The sequence below is a fragment of the Cetorhinus maximus genome, chromosome X (assembly GCF_964194155.1).
Source record: "Cetorhinus maximus chromosome X, sCetMax3.hap1.1, whole genome shotgun sequence".
Lineage (NCBI taxonomy): Eukaryota > Metazoa > Chordata > Chondrichthyes > Lamniformes > Cetorhinidae > Cetorhinus > Cetorhinus maximus.
This window is the reverse complement of record NC_135917.1, coordinates 4,342,086-4,361,723: the sequence shown is the minus strand read 5'-3', so window position 1 is coordinate 4,361,723 and position 19,638 is coordinate 4,342,086. Positions and strand designations below refer to the sequence as shown.

The 19,638-nt window shown below is 40.1% G+C and overlaps 2 protein-coding genes across 8 annotated transcripts in view; both read right to left on the bottom strand.

Annotated features, from left to right (window-relative positions):
- Positions 1–19,638, bottom strand: part of cdk2 (cyclin dependent kinase 2) — a 434,240-nt gene that overhangs the window by 134,916 nt on the left and 279,686 nt on the right. The gene's annotated exons all lie outside the window — the stretch shown is intronic.
- The window catches only part of ikzf4 (IKAROS family zinc finger 4), a 160,434-nt gene that overhangs the window by 37,979 nt on the left and 102,817 nt on the right, over positions 1–19,638 (bottom strand). For all 7 annotated transcript variants that reach the window (XM_078534577.1, XM_078534578.1, XM_078534572.1 and 4 more), the window contains exon 3: positions 14,317–14,421. In XM_078534577.1, the coding sequence (XP_078390703.1) occupies positions 14,317–14,421 (105 nt within the window). The remainder of the gene's footprint in view (positions 1–14,316; positions 14,422–19,638) is intronic.

Genomic DNA, 19,638 nt, shown 5'->3' with positions numbered 1-19,638 from the left:
CCAATCAGTGCAGTGCTAAGGAGATGCTGCATTGTCAGAGGTGATAACCTTCGGATGAAATGTTGAACTGAAGCCCCATGTGCTGGCTGTGGTGGTTCAGGTGGACACTAAGCATTTCATGCTAATGCTTGAAAAACAGGACATTCGACAGGTATCCCAGTTAACATGCTTGCTCAGCCATAACACATTAACTGGGTATTTACTTCATTGCAACTTGTCGGTTCTTGCTTTGCACAACCCACTGCATCAGTTGCCTACATAAACAAACTCTGTACTTCACAGCAACTTATTGTAAGGGAAGCACTTTGAGACATTTCCGAGAAACATAAGGCGATATTACATGATTGCAAGTCTTTTGTTTTGCCTGTTCCTCGGTTTGTATTGTTACACTGTTGTTTGGGGTGTTCCAGGGTATCAAATGCTGTTTGTGGGCAACTTCTCCCTGAATTAATCAAGAATTTTTTGGACAGCATCTCAAAAATGTAAGCCCACTGGTAACCAAAGTAATGGCGAAATTGAAGCCTCAGCAAATACTGAAAACCCAACAGTTAAAAAATTCTCCCAAGTGCAAAACTATTTGTAGCTCTCTCCCTCAGTCCAGAGTGTAAACAACCTGCCGTTAATGTAGAAAAATATCCCAAGGCACTTCACAAACGTAAGCAAACCAAAAAAGAGACACTAAGAGGAGTGACTCCAAGCTTGATCAAAGAGGGGATTTTGAGAGTCTTGAAGAGAATGAGGTGTAGTGGAGAAGTTTAGGGAGGGTGATATAGAACATGGGCCCAGGTAACAGAAAGCACAGCTGCCAAATGCTTGGGGTGGGGGAGACAGCAATTTTACCTTAGTAGCCAGCAGTATAGTAAGGAGCCTGGTGATTTACACTCCACGTAGTCACTCGAGCACAAATTTGTTGATCTCATCCCGCCTCCTTCATAATGGGTAGTTTAACATATCTGCCTTGCACTCAGCCTTGCATGAATGCTACCTTTGCAACAGAATAACCACCTTAATTTAGTTTCAATGTGCCGCATAAACACCGAAACTTGAGTTTACTCAGCAGTAAAATACCTTTTTACAGGCCCTCATTTAAAAAAAACATTAACTCTTTCCCCATCTACTGAACAGTAGCCAGCAATGCAACAATCAGCAACAACCTCCCCAACACAGTAAATGGCTCTAAGTAGAAAACCTTTACCATAAATTATTTTCCTTCTTAGAATCAGGCAAACATTTATTCAAACTGAAGATGACTTAAAATAAGACACCGCATTTGGAGCATCCAATTATGTCATGCCTTGGATTCCCAAGCAATTTTTTTCTGATCAAAATGTATCAATTTGTGAGCAACCCTCAATGCTTTCTGGGTATTTGCATTGTAAAGTCAAATAAACTGGAAGGTTCCAAGGTTGAGTCCTTGGCCTGTGCTCTCAGCTGGACAGTAGTAGGACCACGACAAACAGCCTTGGTATCTTTGGGCTTCTCTGAGGAGGTTGGAAAATATGTGTTTGCACCTCAGATGAGGACAAGGTTGGGCTCAGTTGTAAAGTCCCATATGGTCCACTGACACTCAATGTACCAGCTCACAGATGAAGAACGTGTGACAACGTAAAAGACAGCATATTGCAATGAACTGATGCTCCAATGCAGTGCACCACAGAGTGGCAACAGCATGGGAAGGTCATTCAGCGCATCCCAGCCTACTTGCTATTTTGTTAGCCGCGGCAAATCTCACTTCAATTGGAATTTCCTGCCCTGTCCATATCTCTCAAAAAACCATACTTCAAGTACCTGCATTAATGTTGGATTCATCGGTGACTGAGGCATTGCATTCCAAATGTTCACAGCTTACCACATTAAGAAACTTCTCCAGCATTCATTTTCCATTCTAATTTTATTACATTCCCTTGCTCTAGATTTCTGTACGAGAGGGAAAAGCCTTTCCCTCTGCGTATCAATTCCCTTACTGTTAACACCTCAATTATATCATTCCTTAATCTGCACCTTTAGGGAATACTACCCAATTTTACCTAGTCTCTTAACATAACTATGCCTCTTTCCCAGTTATCCTGTTGAATGGTGGATTTGTTGAATAGTCATGCATGGAAATCTCAATGGCAAGGTCTTAGTCTTGCTGTGCAATTAAGAGAAGATATCAAGTAGAGGTCAAGTACTTCTCAAAAGGGGAGAGGAAAAAAAAGACACAAATCACTTTAGGGTGTTAGAGGAACAAAACTGGCAGAGGCTTGCAATTTGCTGGACTATCCCCTAGAGAAGGATACAGTGATGAAAAAGAGTGAAAAATTCTTAAGATGGTTCCACAAACTTAAAAAAATGATCAGGAAGGTAATAGGTTTGATATCTGGTCAGTGCTTAGTTAACTAATCTAAGCAGAGCAGAAACTGGGTACTATAACTGATTGGATTGGATAGGGAAAAAGAAACAAGGTTGCTGCTCCTAATCCCCATCTGATAATCCCTGCACAGTAACATCAGGGGAGAGCTCAAATCAGGAACAACATACGGGGCACGATACCCTATGGTTAAAGTGCCTGACAACACACATCATCAAGACTTAAATTAAGTGGCTACTTTGATCAGGTATTGGAGAGTGATCAGTGCCAAAGAAGCCACATGACGACATGGGGGTACAGTAGCATAGGCAATTGTTACTGGACTAGTCATCCTGAGGCTTGGACTAATGATCCAGAGGCAGAAGTTCAAATCCCACCACAGCAGCTGGGGAATTTAAATTCAGTTAATTAAATAAATCTGGAATTGAAAAGCTATATTCATTAATGGTAACCATGAATCTACTGGGTTGTCTCAAAAACCCATCTGGTTTGCTAATGTCCTTTATGTAAGGAAATCTTTCATCCTTACCTGTTCTGGTTTACGTGACTCAAGTAAAATCAAGTCGTCAAAATTTTCAGGAGGCAGGGAGAAAATTAACAAGAGGGGTTAAAAAAAAAAAGAGGAACCTAGCAGCACCATTTGGTCATATGAAGACATGACTTGTATGTTTTTCCTTTCCAAGCCCTGAAGCAAACAGTTAATGTATAGGTAAAATGAGTTTAAAATGTTTACTTCTTTTAATGGACACAATAAACATGCAACTCTGAAATATACATAAGTATGAACACCACACAAAAGTAACACCTTTCCAAAAAAATTTTCTTTAGTGAACACAACTGGGCTGACCAAACAATGCAATGGGAGAGCAGTAATTCTTCCAGCGCATCACACTGTATTTAATAATTCTTTTAATCAGTGAGGAAGGCGGCAGATTTGAAATTCTTGTGGTTTGTTCTAACATTTATCAGTAATACCCAAGTACATAAACCTAAATGTTTTATAAATTACAGCATGAACTGGGACATTTATCAGGATATTTTAATATCAAAGCAGAGTTGGAGATGTAACTAGGATGCATGACAATCCTTCAGTCTCACAAACAAACATTCCTCCTACTAACCAATCAGGCAGTGGCATTTGTAGTAGCAATGGAAACAATATCTGACCAGGTCGCTTACAAAGAAGTGCAGTTCAGTTACCTCCCACCTCACTGGTATCACCCTGTCAGTTCCTTTATGAAAGGTCTCTATTACAGAATGTGTTAATGCTGATAATCAGATCAGAAATGGCTAATGCAGGGAGTTGGAGGACGACAAAACAAGAAAATATCAATAACGAGAATAGCTACATAGCAGTACAATCTCTCATGCATTTGGGAGTAGAATAGATGACATTTGCGACAGAAGCAGAAAAGATACCTCCAGTTCCCCTCAAAGTCCTTCCTCATAGCTGGAACATCACAGGGTGGAACAGTATAGAGGCTACCAGCTTCCATACAAGCAAAGCATCTCAAGACTGTTTTTGAGCATCTCCCAGCAACCAATTCAAAAGCTCAGAAATAGGGAACCTGCCCACTGTCTGACAAAGTGACTATAGTGTACAAATCAATTCAATCTGGGCAGATTAGCATTTCTGTTGAGGCACAATTTGCCTACATTAATCAAAAAGATGGACAGATTTAGGTGCCTAAACTTTCTAACCCCATTTAAACAAAAACAACAATCAGAGGGGCTTGGATTTGAACAGATTAGGATTTGACAGAGTTGAAGCAAACCCGCACCCTTTTACATTACAGAATTTGTGCCAGCTTTCTTGCTGTAGAATCTGTTGTTTATACTGTGCAGATTTAACAAAACTGAGCACGTATAAAATTTGTCATGCTTCGGCCATGACTCATCTATCGTCACATTAACCTGCTCAAAGACTTCAACCAATGCTATTCAAAACAATGATCACCTAATGCAAGGACACAAAAGCTGACTATCCCTCCAATGTTGTTTTCCTCACTGTGGCACTATGCTCCCACCCTGCCCCAACACCCCAACTGCAAGTAGGTAACATGATTGAGATGAGGAAGCCAACATGGCAGGGGTGATCACGAGGATGGACCAGTATCGTACTCACCACAATGGATACACTTGCGTTCCAACACACACTACCTCTCTATATTCACATTTTACTTTCTTATTCGTATGCAAACTAGTTATTTTAAACTAACCAGGATTAACCCTTAATACTTTCAAAGGAAAGAGTAATACTTATTCAAAAGGATGCAAAAACACAACTTCAGCACACTGGTCATTAATCATTGTAACTCAGAACAGAGCACATGGTAGCTCAAATTATTCCACCACCACTGCAAGAAAACCTGAGATTCCAAACTATTGAGCAGCAAAAAAATTATTTTAGTTGGAGCAGGAGCACATGTATGTAATGAATGACAACTACAATAAAATGGCTGCTGACAAGTTTTCCTGTAGATGCACAATTTATTTGGAATGGAAATTAGGTACCTCCATGGTAGCCAAGTGTCACTGTTTGCTCATTGGTTGAAGTTAAAAAAATTTATGATTTTTGAAATACAGACTGCACAGAAATGCAACCCTTTTGAAAAGCTGCAATTTTAACCAATTACTTCAATGAATCCCTAGGAACATAGGACTTTGGAGCAGGAGTAAGCCATTCGGCCCCTTGAGCCTGCTCCATCAATTGATAAGATCGGATTATGGTCAACTCCACTTTGCCTTCCTGCCATTTCCGCTCCCCCCCCCCACCAATAACCTTCGACTCCCTTGTCTATCAAAAATCTATCCAGCTCAGCCTTAAATAAATTCAATGACCAGGTCTCTACTGCTTTCCGGGGAAGAGTTTCACAGACTAATAAATTCAGTTTCTCGAGATACCGGCTGTAATTTTAATTTCTGACCCAGCTGACTATGTGGCAACATAAATATTTAAAATGCTTAAAATTGTCGAAGTTGTCAATACAACATTCTGCGTGGCAATGCACATTCTGAGGCTACTGCTTCTTTGTAAAAAAAACTGAATGTTTTTTGTCCCTTTGCTGCAGCTTCAACTTTTCATCTGACCTTCCTCCTCTTTCGTGCATGTGTAGCCTGGGATCTATTCTCTACACATTCGTGCATGTGTAGCCTGGGATCTATTCTCTACACATTCATGATCTTTCACAAGCACTTCAATTTTACTGCTTTCCTCCCTGCCTATCCAAAGTTTCTCTCAAAGGGTTGGGTATTCTCCTCCCACTGCCATGATCACTCCTCCCTACTGTCAAAAGGCACAGAGCAACTCAGCACAGAGAAAAAAAACACCACACTTTATAGTGCATGTCAAGAAAGCAAAGCTACCAAGACAAAGGCAGCACAGAAAAGGGCAAGTCAATTACTGGCAAGGGAAATTAAAAACTGGAAGATAGGTAAATCTAAAATGCAAGAAGAGCAGGAAAGATGAGAGGAAGGGCAAAGATGAGTAGAAGGAGAGACAAGAGGGAAGTGGGAGGAAACAATCTCTGATAATTAGACAGGAAGCCACCAATTTCAAATGCTGGATTAAATACTCATCATTGATGCTGCAAGCCTGGCCATAGCTGGTGCTGGTGCGCTCAAAACAGCCATAATTTAGAGTGTGCCCATTTCTCAAAACAACACAATCAGAACTGCACAAGAACCCATGTGCCATATCAATAAGATGAGATATACACACTTCCAGCATATCCTCTGAATCAACATGCTGAATGCATAGGAAAGGTGCTAGTCATAAAATAAAACACACATCATACATCATTTATGAACATAAATCTATTACATAAAACCCACATGATCATAATTTCATGAGTATTTCATGTAAAGTCAGAGGGGTTTGGTCATTTCACACAGATCAATGTTTCTCCCTTTCTCTCTTACTCTCCAACTTGAACCATTCCGATGTTGCCCATGCCCTTGGAGATGCTCCTGATAGGACACATTCCTCCAACTTTAGCAAGATTTCCCCATCAAAACTTGGGCCTGCCACCCTGAAAAAGATACGTAACTGCTTGGAGTCCAAGCTTAGGATTAATTGCAGTTTTAACTTCTTTTTACCTTCCCTCCTTCCTTTGTCCATTGAAAATCTAACCCTGAAAAAAAGAATAAGGAATGACTATTCCACCAATCTGACTTGCTAGGACCTGATTGCACTTGTAACATCCCACAATCCTGGTAAGGCTTCTTATGGGGCTTGGGTTTTCGACTGTTTTATGTATACAGAATCAAACCTCATGCTGTACTCACAGGTGTTCAGATATATCATTCTTTAGAGTGACAACTCATGCTATTTGTACCTTGAAGGCATATCCTGCTCATTAATAATATCACTGCCAAGCTCTGTGTTTTAAGAAAATATTCACAAAAGGCAACAAAGACTTGCAAATCCCAAGGCTCACTTCTGACATGAAAACCCCCAGTACATATTAAAACAGCAAGAACAAATGCACATGTGGAATTACACATTGCAATATTAGAAGCAAAAGGTATTAAAAACCCCAAACCTCCTAATGGGCAGAAATGCACAATGGGAAGGTGGTAACTTCAGTGTACGCAAGACTGGTCTACATTTTAAAAAATATTTTTAGCAAGCTGGTACATTTTGGTACAAAGTTAGTGCATTAATGCAGTGTTATGACGTGGCAGGTGATGTGTGCCAGGCAGACCAAATCCACAAGGGGAACTTGGCCATGCTATCAATGGTTTTGTAATTTGTATTTATTACTAGAAGATTTGTGCACTGAATTCATAAGTAATGAGTCCACTAATACCTTTAGAGATTTTTTAAAAACTAAATTAAAACATTTATTAACAAAAGAAAATATTTCAAACACATACATAAGATTACAGTTACTTAATACTTTTGGAATCCCAAAATTTCTAATTAGCCTGATTCCCAACTACACAGTCCCTTTAAGGCAACAGACCAAATAGATTTTAAATTTAAATAGCAAGCCAGCGAGTTTGCCACAGCACCCACTTGACAGTAGAATTCCAAAGGCTTTCCTCCACCTTTGGTTACTGGACACAATAGACTCCTGCTAAAGTGGCTGGAGGCTTCCCCAAAACTGTTTTACATGGTCCTCTTAGATCTAACATGGCCCCACAACATAGTCTTCCATTCTCTTTATATATGTTTCTCTCTCTCACATCTGTAATTTCCATTGTTCTGTATGTTTTTGGAAATGTACTTATCACACAATATAAAAATCTTTCATGTTGCCAATATGGTCAGTACCTTTGGGAAAAATAAACACACTGCTTGGCCTTGCTTATCGCGTTAGTTGTAAACATCCTATCATCCCTTTGAAATCCAAATAACTCTTCACTTACCTAAAAATGCAAATTTTCTTCACACCTTATGTGCTAAATCCTCATCCATGTTTACTCATTAGCATTTCAAATACTTTTTATCCCCCAACTTCTTTTGATAATTTTAAGCTTGCAGTCTGACTTCAATTAAATCAGCTACACAGACAACCATCCACACACACACACACACACACCCATAAACCTACTTCACAATAAGCCACAACAATATAATTTTAAAAATATTAATTTCATGACAGCAGAAAATAGCAGATGGCAATCAAACATCCAGCACCAGAGTTCTATTCAATCCAGCTATTCTCTGCTCCCTTCCTCCTTTTAGAAGTCCTGTCAAGATCCAAAAGTCAGAACAGCAGTACAGGCATTTTTTAAAATGATAGATATAGTGATCCAGGGTACTAGGTTCTGGAATTCTCTGAGCACCAGCCAACATTTAATTTGGAAGCCACACGAGTATAGGTGCTCACAGCTCACCATGTATCAAAACATGTGAGACACGGAACTTTTAAATTAAGTCATTTGAAACCAGATCTGATGTTGAGACACACAGTTATGGCGGATGCCTTTTGCAATTTGTTTTCCCACATTGTAAAATCTATACACTATGGCTAAAGCCAAACTTACGTTGAGAATATAAAAACATAGAAAGTTTGTCAGTAATAGTAATAGCGAACCACCACAGTCTGACATTATAAGCTAGTGAGTCTGTCATGCATTTCACACAGCCAAACGTTTAAAAAAGCAACTCCTTGTTCTGTGCATCAACATCTCTGCCCTAAGCCATTGACTTCTGTTAGATATCATACTGTGGGTGGCAGCTGCTCTCTGCTACATTCGTATAAGTGGTAATTGCTCACATGAGCCTGAACAGAGTGTGGGCAGGCTTCTAACTCACAGCCATGCTCAATTCTGTCTTTAACTGTCAGGAAAGTATAATAATTCTCACAATATTATTGCGATTTATTTTACAAGTAGGTTAATAGTGGGGGGGGTGTGTGTGTGTGTGTGTGCGTGGTTGGGGGGCGGCAGATGTGAGAGGGGAGAGATTGAATTGAATTGGAGACAGTTGGTCTGGAGGCTTTGATTCATTAAAAGAAGCTAGGTTTGAAATGCGAAAACATGGCTGACGTCTTAGAACGTGAGATGAGGAAAATTTGCATTTTTAGATAAATCAGGGCAGTTTGAATTTCAAAGAGATGGTAGGATGTCTACACCTAGCCAGAGAAGCTAGGCCAAGCAGTGTGTTTACTTTTCCCCAAAGGTTACTGATAATATTAGCACCATGAAAAGATTTATATTATGGAAAAGGTAAAGTTTCAAAGACATATGGGAAGAATGGAATTTACATTAAAAGGGAGAAACATGTATAAATGAGGCTGTGTGGCAGGGAAGATCTACCAGAAGTGCGAGAAGCCTCCGGTACTTGTGCATTAAACCCGCTGTCTACAGAAACCAAAGTTGGGGAAAAGCCACTTTGAATTCTACTGTCCAGGGTAGTGTGTTAACTTGCTGGTATCTGTTTAAAACCTTTTTTTTAAACCATTGCCTTAACGGGGGTGTAACTAGAAGCCAGATTAATTAGGGGTTTTAGGAGTTATTGTGGTAGTAATTTGTAGACCTATGTGCGTGCTTGAAATCTTTTCTTTTGTTAATAAATGTTTAATTTAGTTTTCTAAATAAATCTCTGAAGTTTTGGTGGATTTATTACTTCTGAATTCAGGACACACATCTCGAAATAAATACAAATTGCAAAACCATTGTGATAGCATGATCAAGTTTCCCTTGTGAATTTGATTCGCCTGGCACACATCATCTGCCGCGTCATAACACAACTGACCATACGCATGCAAACACCTCCAAATAAAGGTTGCTGGATAGCAATATGTAGTAAGAACACTGGCTGATTTCTGTTCCACTCAAGGCTTTGGCAGCCAATTGAAGGAACAATTACTGGCTGCCTGGCTGAGATGAGTTAACTCAGTAGGGTCTATGAACTGAACACGGAATCCAGTTGGATCAGTTAGCAAGAAAAACGGTTCTAAAAGCGTACAAGTTGTAATAATTATTGGCAGCTGAAATATATTACTCATTATCTAGCCTTCTAATAGTTTGGTTGAAGGCAATACGGCAAATATGCCAGAAGAAAAGTCAGCACAGCCAAGATACAAAAAAGCATTTCCATACAAGGAGCAGAAATGAAGTGCAATGTGCAAAGTTGGAGTAGATGAAAGTCAGTGGCAGCACAAGTTGGGAATACACAAACAATTTGTAGATGAGAATCATCTGAGACTCTCAAAACTAAGAATTCTCAATTTTTTCCTAAATCTGAATTTACTTTACCAGATTGACCATTACATTCTGCAGTCCCTGTTAATGGAACAATAACGTCTTACAGGTACATTATCCAAAATCAGGCTGTCCAAAAACCGGACATTTTTCTCTTGGGAGATCTGGGTGCCACTCCCGAAATAGAGTAAGCGTGGGAATGAAGAGGCCATTTTGAGGCAGATCCCAGAGGATGGAATCAGTGAGAGTTGTCCACACAGGACCTTAGTGTTTCAATTGGTAAAAGCAATCAATAAATAAGCCTAGGTTCAATTCCTGATCGATGCTAAATCAGCTGATCTCAGAAGGCATTGCTATAGAAATGATGCAGGTGGCCTCAGAACCCCTGACTATAGAATATAAATTCAGCCAGAGTGCTCTCTCCTTTTATCTGTGCCCTGGTATACATAGATTTGCAATTCCAGGGAGATTCTTTTGAGGGATGAATTGAACGCTTATGTGGTGAGAAGCAAATATCTGATTGTGTGATTTTCACGTCACAAGAAAACAAAGAGCCAGCGCCAATAGTCTTTTCACAAAACAAATATAATTGCAAATTCTTTCCTTCTATATCACAGTCTGTCCAATGAACTACCTGACAGTGCATCAACATATTTCTCCAAATCTCCAGGATTATACTATGGCAACTTTCAGTGATTAGAATGATGTTGACATCCTTTTAATGTTTAAAGGTAACTTCCGTGTAAACAATGCGATGGGAGAGGGGAATCAATCATACACACAAGTTGCCTGTTCCACCAGCGAGTAATTCAAAATCTGGGATAATCCAAAATCCGTCATGGTCTCAGTCCCAAGGGTGCTGGATTTTGGGCATTGGACCTCTACAGTTGTACCCTTAAGTAGGGCAGCCACCCCATCAGCTTTCCAAACTGCTTGAACAAAACTGAGCACATGTGGCCTGTTTCATGCCAGCACATACCCAAGGCATTTAAAAATGCATTCCATCCTTGTCCAAGTTTGGGTCAGTCAAAAGATAGCTGGGAAAGATGGCTGAGAAGAGAGTCAAATATGCCTCTCAGATGCATCTTTGATTATTATACACGCATTTTCTTACAATAAATTATATATTTGCCCTAGGTTTTATCATCGAGGTTTAGTGCCTCTGATAGGAAATCAGTTAAGCCTCCATTAGTGTAAGACTGGGAAAACACCGCACTGTATGCCTATGCGCACTGTTCAGAACAAGTAAATTAGGTCAACTTCTCCCTAAAACCACAGAAGCGTACAGCACATAAAAAGGCCATTTGGCCCAGTGTGGTTATGCTGGCTTTTGGCAATTAAAATATAATCTCACTTCCCTATTCTCTCTCCATGGCCCTATATCTTCTTTTACTTCAAATATTTATCCAATTTTCCCCTAAAGGACACGATGGCTTACCACAGCCGCTCCCTGTAACAAAGCATTTCACGTTTCAGCAACCCCCTACAAGAGGAAATTTCTCCTAACTTCTCTCTTCTCTAAATAACTATTTTAAATTGATGACCCACCATCACTGACTCACCAACCAGAGGAGAAAATCTTTTCCCATTCACTGTCACAATTTTAAAAATTTAAGACCATTTTTGACTCTGATCCAGTGGAAATGCTTCCAATATGTCAATGCTGTCCTCAAAAATTTGAGATCTTTACAACTGAGGAAAGGGGTGCAGTTATAACAATAAATGGTTACCACACGCACACACAATAAAGGACAGAAAGAACGAACCTGTGGTTACAGGTCAGATCTCAGATGCCACAAAAACTCCTGTAATTTTTATTTGCCATACTACTCAATTGCCCCATTATTAATGATTTAATGCATTATGGTTTTCAAAAATTATCAAGTGAGTTTCAATCTAATATGCATTTCTGTCCTCTCACATTTCTCAATCAATCAGATAAATTTAGTGTCTTTTGATAGTTCAACTGTGTCATTAAAATACAGTTAAGATGTTAATCCATCTAATTGTAAAGTGTGAAAATACATGAAGCATTTCAAACTTGCTTTACCTCCCAACTCCTGTAATTCCAAAAAGATGCCTTAGGGGTAACAATGTGGAGCACATATTGAAACTCCCAAAACACAACAATGAAACAAGATGAAAATTCACCTGGAACATTGGGTTGTCTTGCTGGCTAGGTTCTTGAGTGTATTGTACTGTTCTTGCTTTTTATTATTATGCAAAAGATTCACTAGTTAGTGGTGATACAGGAGTAACTTTTGGCACTTTTAATTGGTGCTTATTTAGATCAGATCATTGAAGGCTAGCTCCTGTCTGCCAGTTTCAAACAGTTATGTTGCCAAATCTGGCGCTCTTTATCCTATCTAAATGGTTCTACAATTTTACCACCAGGGCAGAGGCAGATTTAGCACTGCAAGGTCAGAAAGCCAGCACGCAGATACAGTAAACTGCAATCTTAACTCAATAAGCACTATGTGCAAAAGGTCCACAGTGATATTCAGAAGGGCGTGGTGTACAGACTAGATACTCAATACAGAACTGGAGAAATTAGAAAATGATGCACGTGAAAATAAAGTAGAATAAATCATAAGTACATGAAAAGCGAGCACTAAATAGGCCTATTGTCCAATTATTCAGGCATGGAACACCCAGCACCATTTTGGAAATGTTAAACTAGCTATGTTCTAAAGTGCAGGCAAGGCAAACTTGTATGCTGAATTTCAGAAGTTTCTGCATCATTGTGAAGAATAAAGGCAGACAAGTAAATTAAATTATTCCAATATATCCCTTTCCAGAAATTCAATGTTTCTCTTCAACTGCATTCATGGAAAATGATGGCACATTAAATGTACACAACAGAAATTGCTGCATTTGCAATGTAAATATGAATAAAACTCACTGCAGGAAGACAGGGCTGGTATTTGAATGATGTAGGGGCCTTTTTAATGAAAAAAAGGTTATGTTCCCTTAATGCACTCAACTTCTCCAGCCAAGAAAGGGAACAACTGAAACTATGGAGTGTCTTCTGCAGGTAGTAAATTGTTCCAAGGATATTTTGAAAATTTTAATTTTTTTTGCTTGTTTTACCTGTCTCTTTCTCCCCCTCGCAAATCAATCTTTCTTCTTCCCCTCCATTTCTCTTTCTGTAACTAATTTGACTCTAATTCGCCCTACTTCCACCTCCATCGTTCCTGTTTCTTTCTCTATCCTTAAATTTCATTGGTTAAGGAGATAGACATTCATTCACCATAGTCCCAGGATCTCAAGATCCCAACCTTGCCAGTTATCAGCAGTGCAAATTTATTTATTTATTTTTTTTGAGTTGAACAGCAGGCTGGAACATACAGCCAGCGAGTTACTTTTAAGGACTGCTTACCAAGTAGAAGGGAACACAAAAGAATGCTGTACTGAATACAGGCTGTGAAAGTGTGGGCCCTCTCTGCCTATTTCTCAGGAGTGCTGGCTGGTTTTGCGAAGTAACCATCCTGAGAAATCTATTGCGAACTGAGACTGTTTGGGAATAAATTGTCGAAATCTGCTCCATACAACTACACCCAGGAAGACAACTGAACAAAACGGCCGCAACGTGGAATCATCGCGTTAAGACCAGCCAAGGAACAACTAATCGTATGTTCCTCTATTTTTCATGAGCCGTAAAAATCCTATAAGCTTATCCTCTTACTCTGCCATCTGTACGTGTGTGCGTGCGTATATATTTTTTTTAAATTCAGGAAATAGGTTAAACAAAGAGCAAGATAAGTTTATTGAAACTAAGAAAACCTGTCCGACTAATTCTTTGCAGTCTAAAAATGTAAATAGTGGGACTCCTACAGAATTGGCAACGCACATCCTCTCCAAATTCACAAAAAACCCCGTTATGGTCAAACCTGGAGTGGGAGAATAGGGGAATTACTTCACCACTTCACATGGTCGTAACACTATCAACAGAGTCACGTCTCCACCGCCAAACAAAATTTAAGCTGGATCTATAAAACTTGCGAAAAACACAAGATGTATGCCCAGAACTGCAGATTTTGATACAATTACTAAAAATGCAAAGGGTTGTATGAACACAAATTAAGATCCTACTGCCTGTTGGAATTCAACAGTTAATTCAGTTCAATGAAAATTCTCTTAAAGATTTGCAAAGTATATAGGTTTGCTACCAAATCAATACTACAGAAACGTGTTCACATTAGGAAAACTAAGCTAGAACCAGTTTCTCTATTCATTTTCAATTCTGGCTCGCATTCAGATCAGAGTCAAAGCAATGCACAATTTTTAAAAAAAGGAAAGTAAAGACATACCACTCAGAGAACGGCTGGGTGAAGAGTGCTGACTGTTGGGTGTGCTCACAGTGGGACCCACCATCGCCCCAGAGAACTCTTTGTCCATTGAAGAGTCACCGCTCCCTGTGTGGAAAGAAAAAGGATTTTGTTGTTGTTGAAAAAGTCAGTAATTTATTGTTGGAAACACATTCACCTTTTTGATTTTGAACTGTGGAAGAGACTTTTAAAAAAATAACAAGGGTGGAAATAACTGGTATTCCCACAGCAATGTGCAATACAAATCAACTGCATGAATTTTCAAAAACTTATCAAAAACAGTTCAAATCAAGTTCAGATCCTGAGGACTCAACAACACATACAGCATGTCAGATTGTTACACAAAATAAAGGACAATTGCAATACATTTTCAAAATTAAACAGCAATCCCCGGTTTTTGGGATCAATGTCATCCTTGCAAAAGTCTGTTAATTCCAGATAATGGCTGATCCATTTACCAAATACTTCTCAATCACATTCACTTTACACTACTTGTGTAGAATGTCAGATGCATGCTCAAGACTCAGATACAGAATACTGATCAAGACTTAACATAATTCAGGATCATAATGCTCAGTCCACTTGATATATAGTAAATGCATTGGCTAATTCCACTGCAGCACATTAGGTGGCTAATCTTTCACTCATTAATAGCTGCTTGCAAAAGGTTTTCCCTCTTATTAAGATTCCACCGATTTACTGGATGGAAGCACAAATCTTGCATATCAGTCATTCTGCATAGTTCCATACCGAAATACTGATCTTACACAGTATTAATCAAACTTCGCTGATGCTTATTACATTTTGATTGTATGCACTTGGCAACTGTCCCTGGACAGTAGAATAATGTACTGAAACACTTTATGCTTTTGTAGGCAAACTAAATGGCTACTCCTGCTTCTAATTCCTATGTTTGTATTCGAGGGTGGACAGGAAAGTAGAGTTGAGATCACAATTGGACCGGCCAAGATCTTATCAGAGCAGGCTTGAGAGGCTGAATGGCCTACTCCTGCTTCTAGTTCATATGTTTATATGTAACTGGGGCTTTTAAATCCATTGGAGAGGGGAAATTACATGGATCATAAATTAGCTGCTTCTACCACATACCTCAAAATCGCCACCGCTTGGCGTCACCACAAAATCAACAGGTACAATGCAGCGGCCCAGCTCGATTCTACAAAATCACTTACTTTTTTTTAAAAAAAAGATCTCTGACACCATGGTGCAATAAATTTTATTTTAAACACAAAGGCACAGTCCAGTTAATTCTTATTCTGCTAAAGGATTTTTTAAAATATATTTCAGTTAAATGAACAACCAGCTTCTAAAGAGAGACAAGAATCAGCTCTCACAACCTGCCAAGCTTAGATAGCAGCCACCACTGTCATCTGAGCCTCATTGTGCTTAACTGTAAATAGTCAAATGAACTAAAAAAAAAGCAACTAAACGTAAACTGAACATTCAGGGGAAAAAAAGATGGAATTCTGGGTTGTCATTTGGTGTCAAGAACATGACAAATACAGGAAATATTGTAAGAGAAAAGGTCCTTCATCCCAACTAGCTTGCTCTACCTACTAAATTTATACAACAGCAACTTTGTTTGCACAATCGTAACCTTAAATCACCTCTTGCTTCCGCCCTAAACCAAATCCTGCAACTTCAAATTCAACATGTGCAAAAATTTAGCGCCGAAACAAAAGCTTCCTTTAACAGAGTTTGCACATTCATAAACTGACACCATCCAAATTTTGCTTCATTGGACATACATTTAAAGTGTCAAAAATGTAAACTTTTGCTTTATTAGAACATCAGTAGAAATTAGCTATTGGAATCCAACAAGTGTCACTTGGATTAGGACATTTAACAGGATTTCAGTTCTCAATTCCACACAAGAGAAAAGGTTCAACTTGAGAGGATAGAGAAACCACCCCGAAAATAACAGTGACATTCACCAGGATGTTGCCTGGGGTGAAACATTTAAGTTATGAAGAGAGGTTGGATAGACTTGGGTTGTTTTTGTTGGAACAGAGAAGACTGAGGGGTGACCTGATCGAGGGGCATGGACAGGGTGGATAGGGAGCAGCTGTTCCCCTTAGTTGAAGGGTCAGTCACGAGGGGACATAAGTTCAAGGTGAGGGGCAGGAGGTTTAGGGGGTGAGAGGAAAACCGTTTTTACCCAGAGGGTGGTGACGGTCTGGAATGCACTGCCTGGGAGGGTGGTGGAGGCGGGATGCCTCACATCCTTTAAAAAGTACCTGGATGAGCACTTGGCACATCATAACATGCAAGGCTATGGGCCAAGTGCTGGTAAATGGGATTAGGTAGGTAGATCAGGTGCTTCTCACGTATCGGTGCAGACTCGATGGGCTGAAGGACCTCTTCCGCACTGAGAGATTCTGTGATGATGCATTATTCCTTCTCAACCACTGTACAAGTCTTTGACACAGTTGACCAAGTCATCCTTCTCCAAAACTTTTCTTTCAGCGTACAGTACCATAAGAATGGGTTTGCCCGGTCCACTTGGTGGAATTTTAATTGTGGCGCTCTAATTCCGACGGTGGAAAAGGAAGTGGCCGCCATTTCCTCTCTGACTTTTTGCCGGTTCCCACGCGATTCTAATTAAAATTTAAAGCATCAGCAATGTGCACGGGTGACACATGCGATCACAGGGTGGGGGAAGCTTTTCAGTGGTGAAACCCACCGCTAGCTGACATTGGAGCTGGTACGGGCAGGCTATGAGCGCGCCTCCTGGACAAACAGGGAGGGCTCTTCATTTACGGCAACGACTTCCCTGCCCAACTCAATCGTCATTAACATAAGACTTATAGAGAGAACAAAGGTGGCAAGGGTGTTTTTAAAAACTGAACTTCACTTTTAAATATTTCATATGTATTGGTTTTCCTTTATTCACGTGTGCATCATTGTTATTTGTGAAGACTAGCTTAGTCAGGCAGCTGAATATGCTGCACGCCTCATGGCTGGCACACATTGATGGTTACAGGGGAGTTGGGGATATTTCTTTGTTGTGGAAGAAATGATGTGTTTTTGCATTCACTCTTTATTGAATGTCTATATTAGTGTACAGTGTTGTACTCGCCACTCTGTGGGACATGGCTGAATTTGCAGGCTCAGCTGGTCCTCCCTTCTATGCATTGTAAAGGACATTGTCCGAGATCACTCTCAGCGGGGATGATTGAAATATTGTAGGTGAACTCAAAAGCCCTGTAAGAACTTTGCCGGCCAACACCCTGAGAAAGAGCCACATGTGGACATTACTGACATTGTTCTTTAGGCCCCTCATTGTCATACTTTGACTGATTGATCCCCCCATCCCCTACCACACCCAGGACACCAGGCCCTTACCTCTTTCACTCCTCCATGCCCCTGACCCCACCCCTGTCCTTCCTTGGATCCCCCTTCCACTCCTCCATGCCCCCAACCCCACTTCACAGCCTTCCCCCCCTCCGCTGAATCACCCTTGCCAGTCCTGAGCCTCCATGCAAGCTGCCATTCTCCTGCTCCCCTCCCTGTGCCGCAAAGTTCAGTAAGGAAAAGCGCTGACCTCAGACACAACTCTTCCCCCACCCTTACAGATAATGTGGGAAAATGTGAACTTGCATACTTTGGCGAGGAGAATAGAAAAGCAGCATATTGTTTAAATGGAGAGAGGTTATGGAAGGATGCGTGTGCCCTGGTAAATGAAAAACAAAAAATAATGCACAGGTACAGCAAGTGATTAGGAAGGCAAATGGAATGTTGCAAAGGGCATGGAATATAAAAGTAGAGATATTTTACAGCAGCTGTACAGGGCATTAGTGAGACCATATCTGGAGTGCTGTGTACAGTTTTGGTCTGCTTATTTGAAGATATAATTACATTAGCAGTTCAGAGAATGTTCATTCGACTCATTCCTGGGATGAAGAGGCTGTCTTATGAAGAAAGGTTGAGCCTTTATCCATTGGAGTTTAGAAGAATGAGAGGTGATCTTATTTAAACATAAGATCCTGAGGGGATTTATCAGGTAGACGCCAGAAAGGTGTTTCCACTTGTGGGAGAGACTAGAACCAGGGGACACAGTTTAAGAATATGAGGTCTACCATTTAAGATGGAGATGAGGGGGAATTTTTTCTCTCAAAGGGTCAGTAGTATGGGGAATTCTCTTCCCCAGAAAGCAATGGAGTCTGGGTCATTGAATTTATTCAAGGCAGAGTTAGGCAGCTTTTTGATAGGCAAGGGAGTCAAGGGTCTGGAGGGCTAATGGCAAAGTGGAGCGAGACACAACTAGATCAGCCACGATCCAATTGAATGGTGGAACAGGCTCGAAGGGCTGAATGGCCTACTCCTGCTCCCAAGTCCTATGTTCCTACAGAGTCACCACACTCCTCTTCTACATTTACATGTTACCCCATGCTGATATTATTCACAGTTTATTCACAGATAATGGATACTTCGATGATACCTTATTACACATCTCCACCTCATCTCTTGCCTCCCTTCCTGCCTCTGCTATCAAACTGCTTTGTCGGATATCCAGTCTTTCCCAGCTGAAGATTCTGCGTCCTTTGTCTCAACAGGAGAGAAAAAAAAGTGACACAGACACAGAGATAGAAGGGAAAGGTTCAGGTATGGAGCCAAAATGGCTGAGGCAGCCAAAACGCAGATATCAATGGAGTCAAGGGAATTGAGGTTACATAGGCACGGCAGAGATAGCAAGAAACAGGTTTTTTCATAGAGTGGACCGTGTAAATGCAAGTAGCTGTCTGCTGAGAAACCTCAATTTAAAAATATTTTTGGAGAATTGAAACAGACCAAAATGAAGTTTAGAAGGGAGACTCGGTGTTCAGTATCATATTGCATTAAAAATTAAGGTTGTGCATTTAACAAAGCAATGCAATAACTGACTCAATGTTTGAGTAAATAAAACTTCTTGTATTGCAAATCTATAGGGTATAGGTTTAAGATTCCACTTTGAATACTTCCAGATTGAGGCCATAAGAGAATTCATAGGTGATCAGGACCAAGTAAACTGACTATCCTCCTCTGGAGTCGGGAATGGAGGACATATGGAATGGTTAGATGGTGCAGGAGTAAATCATGAGCATATCATTATAGTACAATGGAATCTCGGTTGTCCAAAATTGTGACAATTAATAGCATTTTCAGCTGGTGGTTCCATTTTTTTTCATCCTGCAAGGAAATTCATTTTCTTCAGGATAAACTTTTCAGCTAAGTGAGAGAAAGAAAAAACATCTAGCAAAAACCAAGGCAAATTCACCCCTTCCTTCTAATCCATGTGGTTCAGCC